This window comes from Chiloscyllium plagiosum, unplaced genomic scaffold, assembly GCF_037043375.1.
Source record: "Chiloscyllium plagiosum isolate Xiang-an unplaced genomic scaffold, Cpla_swu_hap1 HiC_scaffold_22, whole genome shotgun sequence".
Taxonomy (NCBI): Eukaryota; Metazoa; Chordata; class Chondrichthyes; order Orectolobiformes; family Hemiscylliidae; genus Chiloscyllium; species Chiloscyllium plagiosum.
Window position 1 is genome coordinate 48,782,081 of NW_028270160.1, and position 8,209 is coordinate 48,790,289.

Below are 8,209 nucleotides of genomic sequence, written 5' to 3' on the forward strand. Positions count from 1 at the left end.
TGAGGAAGAATTTCTTCACTGAGAGAGTTGTGATCCTGTGGAATTATCTCCCACAGAAAGCTGTTGGGGCCAATTTGGTTGATTTATTCAAGAGGGAGCTGGTCGTGGCTAAAGGGATCAAGGGATATGAAGAGAAAGTGGGAGTGGGATACTGACATTGAATAGTCAGTCATGATCGTATTGAATGGTGGTGCAGGCTCAGAGGGCCAAATGGCCTACTCATGCATTGACTTTCTATGTTTCTATGTATTGTAACGTTCATAGTGTAAGAGTAAAGATTTTTTTTAAAATGAGGCCATCTTTGTATATCGATGGTTTATTTTTAAGGGAGGAGATGTGACAATATGTGGCTTTAAGAGCTGTATTTTGTCCTCATTCTTTTTGTAGAGACAGGCACTGAGTTGCCTCTTTCAAAGTCATTAAAGTAAACAGCTTGTAAGGCCCTGGGGTTTTTTCCCAAGTTAGAACCATAGAGGCACCATGAATGGGTGGAGTCTGGCTCCGGCAGAACCCGGGTTTGAGTTTAGTTTTCAGTTATTGGGGTTTTGAGGTTGGCAGTGGAATCTATCTCACATCTCCCTCTCTGCCACAGCTTCCTCTTGGTGTTCTTTCCTCCTAGACTGAAGAAGCATCGCATGTGAATCAATCTATTTTACTGAACTTGCCCTTGTGTTTATGAAATGTTACTATCTCGGAATAGTTGCCGTTTAGTAGTTAAATAATCTATTATTTTGTTAAGTTTTCCGATACAGTTAAAGTTTACCAATTCTTCTTTCTTTTGTTTATATTTTAATTGTAGTGTAAGAATAAAGTGTGTTTTTCTTAAAGCTGAGTCGTGTGACCAATTAAATTATACCTGGAACGCAGTACCTTGCACTTATCTTTAAATAAGATAAAAATTAGGGTCTTGGCTATCTCCTTTATATATTTGAAGGGGGTTTGGTCTGATCCATTACAGTCTCAGTTCACAGAGTGATTCACACAGGTCCCTATTTCACTCAGAGAGTCACAAGTTGAGCCTCACAGTCTAGATGACCCTCTCCCAAATCTTCACGTCCCTTTCTTCTTTTCCCTTCCCATTGCAGGAAGTTACTAAGAGGATCTTAAACATCTGAACATTGTCTGAGAAGTTTGTGATATCATGCTTTAAACAAAGAATTGGACACCTCATTGAACAATTGTCACTTAGGATTGATTTGAATAGGACCGTACTATCTTGTCAATGAATATCCTGAAAAGTCGATCAAAGTCATTGTTTTGGAGCTTGGCCTAGCATTTCATTGTCTTCTAGACGTATGGTTGCCATGGATCTGAATACTTGCTTTTTGCTCATGTGTAGTTATTTCTTGTATCTCTATTTATCTGTAGTGAGTGTATCGCAATAGATTATTCTACTGTTTAAATCGAGAAGCGATATTGTTTCAATGGAGATCTAGAAGAGATAATGTTTCAATTGTCTCATTACTTGTTCTAATCCTCAAGTCTGAACTAAGAAGTAACCTGTCAAAAGCAGAAGGCAATGTTTGACACCAGCAATTTCCAGCATTGTAAGGAATGTGAAATAGTGACTGGAGAATTAACATTGAAATGGCTGTCAACTCACAGACACAGTAGAGTGAAAACAAGGGTCTGCAACTCACATTACTTCTGCTGAACCACTGAAAATTGGCGAGGAAGATGTTGACCCATTACTGTACAGTTTCACAAGCACTGGCCATCATGTATTAACTATAAAACTATTTACAATATTGTGCCTACAGACAAAATCACCCCAGAAAAGCCGGCTCTTCCCAGGTATTGATCTTTTTAGATGTCATAATAGGCTGTGAGGCCTTTGCACCATCTCCTAATGTTCGATTCTTCCACTGTTTTAATCTTGTAAACCTTCTCAATCATTTCTTTCAACCTTTCTCTACTGTGCATCTATACCTGTAAACTATCAGGGTGAACATAATAGCTGTAACATCCAATATAAAGGTTGATTTGAATGTTGCATATAGAGCTCATTCCAGTCCTGGGCTCAAAGTTTGGAATATGAACAATATTGATCCTCAGTAATTGCAAAGATCAATGACACCAATAGAACTTTAGCAGAAGTTTCTCTTTATTGGCTATTTGAATGTCCAGTCTCTGATATCAGAGTAAATTTGCACTTCTAGTTGAAAAGATACCCTTTACATAGTTATTATTGCACCATTTTTATATCGTTTAGCTGTAAGTCATCCAGTGGAACTGAAACACTCAGAAGGAATTGAAAATCAGGGAGCTGTAGCTAATTAGTTGCCAACAGACTAATGCTTCAAACATTATACTTGCGAGAATATAGAGGGAAAAATGAATTCACATTAATGGTCATTGTTATTTGCAGGAGAATAGCATTCATGAATATTTGTTTATATACAAAATGATCAATTAGATTGATGTGAAAGAAATAATTATCAGTATATACTAAAATCTGTTAAATCAGTACCTGCCATATCTGTTCAGAGACCATATCCTTTTCTTGAAATCGTTTTCATACAGGTTTATCACACGTGAAGGACATGACACACTTAGCAAACTGCTTATTTTTCATGGTGTACAGTTTTATCAGTACAACAAAAGTGCGTAAATGGTTGTAACTTTTAAATGCAATGCTTATTTGTTACTCCAAACAGAAAAGTGGATTGCACTCTATTACACTGATTGAAAGAATTGTTCACAGGAAGATTTCATGTTTACATTTACACTAATAAATTATAGCAGAAGCTTTTCCTGTAATCTTATCAGCTGTATTTTAAACACCACTGTGCTGAAGTTCACATTTGGGTCTGAAGGCAACACTATAATGCAACGTATTCAACTTTAGTTTGGTGCATCATTTTGAGCCTGAAGGGAAAGCCGGAGTTCCAAAAGAGCACTTATATATTCCTCATTGTCACAATCAATTTGTAAGGCCTTTTCAAAGCATTCAATAGCGTCACGCTTCTCCCCAGTCAGCTGGTGTACATGTCCAAGGATACCAAAGGCCTTGCTATCTGTTTGATTCCTATCAATTTGTCTGGTTGCAATCTTGATCAAGTTTTTGTGACATAATTCCCATTCCAATGAGTCACGTTTCAATTTAAGTCCTTCCAGAAAATGAGCAATGGCATTTGATTCTGATCTTTTGTGATGCATTTCAAATAAGCCAGCCTGTAAATATACTGATTGTTTATCATCAGGGTGTATCTGCTCGGACTTCAGTAGGTTGCTGAAGATCTCTTCTACTTTGAGATATTCTTTATTTAATGAGCATATTATTGCATAATCCAACTTTGCAATAACAAATGTTAAAGGGCGATTCTCACTTGCCTTTTTGAAGTGATGCTTGCACTGATTGATCAATTTGGTTACCTGTTGTGAACTAAGTTTGTGAAGATTCTTGAGGTGTGGATTTTTGATCAGTGGCATTAGTTTGGTTTTGTAACACAGTCCTGCTTGGTGATGTAAGAAGGCCGACTCTGGAGCAATTTTCAATCCTTTTTTCAACAGCTCCAAAGACCTTTCCAAATCTCCTTCTTTCCTCAGAAATTTGGCTGCATATCGAAGCACGTACAGAAGATCAGGGGACTTCTGCAAAGCTCGTTCCACTAACACGCATGCTTCCTCCTTTTGTTTGAACTCCTGAAGTTTGAGAGCCAACATCACCATGGATACCGAGTCATCAGGGTCAAGCTCCAACACACGTCTAAACCACTTCACTGATTCTCTGGGCTGATGATGCGCTGTGGTACCAGAAAACACTTCCAGACGAGATAGAACAGTGGCATAGCCAACAATCCATTCCGTGTTATCAGGATCTTCCTCAAGAGCCTTTTTAAAACATTCCTTTGATTCCTCATAATACTTCCTGCTTGACCTCAACAGTGACCAGCCCTTCTCCCCGTAAAGCTCAGGTATCATTGCTGTAAACCGAGAGGCTTCAGGAAATAGTTTACAGACCGCCTCCAGCTTGTCGAGGTAGGACTGAGCCTCCTCCAGTCGGTCCATGTGATAATAAACCCAGACATAGTTTCCATAGGTGACCAAGATCCTTTTCTCAAATTCATCTCCATGTCTCTCCCTCAGAATCCTTTCAGCTTCCTTTAAATTCTGAATTGCCTCTTCACAATTTCCTAACAGGCAGTGTATAAAAGCGAGATGGTTGTAAGACATGGCTTGATATTTTACACCAGCCTGTATTAAATCTTCTAATCTGTGCTTCATATCATCCAAATCGATGTTTTCTTTTAGTGGGGTCCATGTGAAGTGACATTGAAGCTGGCCAAGTTTTGGTTTCCAGGAATCCTTCCAAGTGTTACTGTAAAAAAGCACACAATAAAACCCAACTTATGTATATCTAAATTACATTTGTAACTTGCATTCACATCAGTTGAACTGGCAAAGTACTGGAATAGCTGACCAGGTGTATGGGTCAGTGCAAGTGGATTCAGAGCAATCCTACTCCAGCTGGATGTGGCCAGTAACCCTCAAATGATTGAACGCACCTACAGTAATCCTGTAAGGAACTAGAATAGGATAAAAAGAAAATCAACAATAGATCAGCTCGCAGAAATTTAAAATCACCCCCTAAAATATGAACACATGAAAGACTAATATTAAATTGGATCATGGCTGCTTCTTATCTCAACTCTTCCTATCCACCTTGCTTCCAAAACGCTTCCACTCCATATTGAAAAAAGGTCTACTATTCTAAGTTTTGAAATTTTCAATTGAATTCTTGTGCACTCGGTTATTAATATCCTTTATGTAAAGGAAAGATGGTCGAATAAGAGGGTTTGAAATTACTATCATATAATTTCCACCCTTTGCATTCCTGTCCCACTGAGATGAAGGTCAACTATCCACTAACCTTAGAATAAATAATCAATTGGTCCACTAGATTTAGCTATTGTGTGTGTCAGACAGTTTCAAGCATGTTTCTTGAAGCCTAGTCATAATGAACCACACAACTTTTGTCTCCTTCTCGCAGTTTGTTTTATTTCTGTTTCTTGAGCTAAAGCATTGATATATAAATAATGTGGTGCAGATGGCTGGCAGTAAGGTTAATCATTTTCCTTACCCTGAGTGGAAGTCTCTCACTTGCTCATCAATTTCTTAAGATCCAGAACTTGCCTCACAATATTCCCAGATCCTTGAGTCTAATGTTCCTATGTTCCAGGACTTAGCCCATCTCTCCCGGAATGCTCAGACCCTAGAAATTTAACTGTTCCACTAAATGCTCATGTGACATTTGACTGAGTTGATTATCACCAATCAGTGTCTATCGTGCCCATATCACCTTCCAAAAATGAAGTTTATCATTATTATACAGTATCATTCTAATAACTTCAAGATCACTGATTGTGTCTTATATAAAAACTTACACACTATTTGGACAGTCATACTTCCAGACTTTTCAGGCTCCTGACAACTGGAGAATGGATTAGCTTCAACAGTTGCAGTATTGGACGCTTTCGAGATCCTAATACACTAAGTGGCAACTGTCTAGAAAGTTTAAACTTGCAATGGGCATTAACCCATTGCCTGGAACACTCCAAAAAATGTCCCCAGATCTGAGCTAGAATCATAGACCTCAGGGAGTTGCAGCAGACTTGCCCAAATAGGCACCTATCCTAACTTCTGTCTACCATGTTCTTGGGAGAAGGGTAGAGAGTAGTTGCTGTCCTCTGAGGTGGCGAGGAAGAGGGTCAATGGGTTGGCGTGGGAGTGTGTACTGTTGTACCTTGCTGACAGAAGGGGGCCTTGTCCAAGAACAAATCTGGGGCCAACATTTCTGACCTTGCCTTTCTGTTTGTCTCCTTACTCCATCATCCGTCCATTCTAAATATTGACCCCATTGTCCTCTGCCAACTAAATGCCCTCTCCCCCCCCCCCCCCTCTCCCCCTGTTGCCCTAACAATATCCTATCCTATACACTTAGTTACCTTACACACGTACCTCCTCTCAGGAGGTTCTCAAAGAGGCTTTCGGATATCCTAACTGTGTTTACTTCTTGAATTGCGGCAGCAATAAAAGGGTGACCTGGCTTCCGTGATGTTTGACTCTGATCCTGCCTCCAGGATTTGCTGGACTCAGTCTGTTGGGATGGATCCTGCACCGGACACCCAGGGAAAAGTCAAACTAAGGAAAGGATGTATTCTTTCTTTGATCTGGGTCAGAAATAATGATTCTGAGTGGACACATGTGTGGACTGACTTGCCTCTCACTGCACTGCAATCTTCGGAAGCTGGTGCATACAGCATCCCAGCTCTCAGCCAGGGAGGGAGGATAGAAAGATTGAGCGGGAAGTGAGAAATGGCTGGATTTTCAAGAAGTGGTGTGTGAATGGGACCGAAAATCACATTCCATGAGAGAGCCTTTTGGTTTCTAATATCTCTGGAATGTGACATTGCTTTACATAAGATGGTGGAGCTAATATCCCAGAAATGTCCATGCCTCCAATTAAATGGTTGTTCAACCCATCATTGAGCAGCAGTGTGTAATTTTTCACATGGAACATTGCAAAAATGACCACGAGAAGTGGGTGAGGAGGTAGGATGGCTATGCAGGTGAGGAGGCAAGTTAGCAGATGCACAAGGAGGTAGAATGGCAGGTGGGTAAGAGGTTAGGCTGGCAAATGTCTGTAGCATATCAGGCTGCACACACACACATGCACACACATAGACACAAGCATGCACACACATAGTCATGCACACATACCCAGAGGACACACAGGCACACACATACACCCACACACAGGCATGCACACATACACACACAGACACAGGCATGCACACACGTAAGCGCGCGCACATTCACACACACGGACAGACACAGGAATGCACACACACAAAAGCACGCGCACACACCCAGAGGACATAAACACACACCCACACACAGACGCACACTCACAGAGACAGACAGACAGACACACACACACGGACAGACACAGGCATGCACACACACAAGCACACACACACACACCTAGAGGACACACAGGCATGCGCGTACACACACGGTCAGGCACATACACTGACACAGTCACATACACCTAGAGGACATACACACAGACACCCACACACAGACACTCACTCATAGAGACAGACAGACGCACACACACCCAGCAGCCATGTGGGCTAATGGATACAATGGTCAAGCTTTTGACGAATAGGGGAGAGATGTTCAGACAGTAACACAGAGTTGGCACCATCACTGCTGTCACACTTGTATTTGTGAACAGGTTTCGGGCCATTGGTGCTCTGGTTCACAAAGTGCTGGGGCCGAGATGTCAGCCACAGCCTACAGCCATGTACAGCTCGCTGCATTACCTGCACTGGGACAGACTTTGCATCGGAAGTCGGACCCCGGAAATTCGGAGAAAGATTCGATAACATTGTGTCTGATGTGGGTCGGAAATGAGGATTGGAAAGATTTGAGACAAATGTCCGTGTTAGCTGGGTCCCCCGGCCAACCGAGGTTACACTGAAAAGTTCGGAAGTGACATGCCGAGGAATCCCTGTTAACGTGTCAGTGTGTGGTGGTGGTGGTGTATGAGTCAGGTTCCTTATTACTGCCTGCTGTCCGCCCTCAGTAAAATGACAGGCAAGGAGATCTAACAAGACCGTGTAAAGTACAGTACAGAGTTCACTAACCTCATGATGATGTTGCTGCTGCTGCAGATTTCTGCTCCAGTCCATTGGCTTGTTTTGCAGATACTGTTTTATAGCGTCTGGAGTCACATGACTTCAGTGAATTCATGAAGTGAAACTGGAAATTGAAACTGGAAAGTGAATCTCAAGTGAAACACTTCCCTCATTGTGTTATTACAGTGACCGCCCATTCCCCAGATTTCGGGAATTGAAATAACAAGGCTTGTGGGGTTTCGGTTTTTGCGTTTGCGTTCGACTGTAATTGGGGTGGTCAGGGGACATTGGAGTTGAGAATGGTATTGCAAAAACAAAGAAAATTACAGCACAGAAACAGGCCCTTCGGCCCTCCAAGCCTGTGCCGAGCCAGATCCTCTATCTAAATCTGTCGCCTATTTTCTAAGGATCTGTATCCCTCTGTTCCCTGCCCATTTTTGTATATATCGAGGTACATCTTAAATGACATTGTCGTGCCCATCTCTACCACCTCCACTGGCAACGCGTTCCAGGCACCCACCACCCTCTGCGTAAAGAAGTTTCCACGTTATATCTCCCTTAAA

At 41.6% G+C, this 8,209-nt stretch overlaps 1 protein-coding gene across 3 annotated transcripts; it reads right to left on the reverse strand.

The window, feature by feature from the left end:
* Nucleotides 1–2,082: 2,082 nt before the first annotated feature.
* On the reverse strand, nucleotides 2,083–7,675 carry LOC122561066 (interferon-induced protein with tetratricopeptide repeats 5-like). Of its 3 annotated transcripts, none has more exons than XM_043712427.2 (2): nucleotides 7,656–7,675; nucleotides 2,083–4,321 (listed from the first exon to the last, which is right to left on the reverse strand). In XM_043712427.2, exons 1-2 carry the CDS (start codon nucleotides 7,658–7,660, stop codon nucleotides 2,845–2,847), a joined length of 1,482 nt encoding a protein of 493 aa, XP_043568362.1. In that variant the 5' UTR covers nucleotides 7,661–7,675; the 3' UTR covers nucleotides 2,083–2,844. The 3 variants fall into 3 exon arrangements, with proteins under 3 accessions (XP_043568362.1, XP_043568361.1, XP_087855160.1); XM_043712426.2 differs by lacking the exon at nucleotides 7,656–7,675 and adding an exon at nucleotides 7,332–7,369; XM_087999034.1 differs by lacking the exon at nucleotides 7,656–7,675 and adding an exon at nucleotides 4,509–4,648.
* Nucleotides 7,676–8,209: the final 534 nt, after the last annotated feature.

Excerpts from the sequence above, each read along its gene's own strand:
- LOC122561066 (XM_087999034.1), bottom strand. The coding sequence starts at position 4,633 with ATGATCCAATTTAATATTAGTCTTTCATGTGTTCATATTTTAGGGGGT. Across the intron at positions 4,322-4,508 it reads TCCTTACAGGATTACTGTAG|TAACACTTGGAAGGATTCCT; the intron begins GTGCGTTCAATC and ends GCTTTTTTACAG.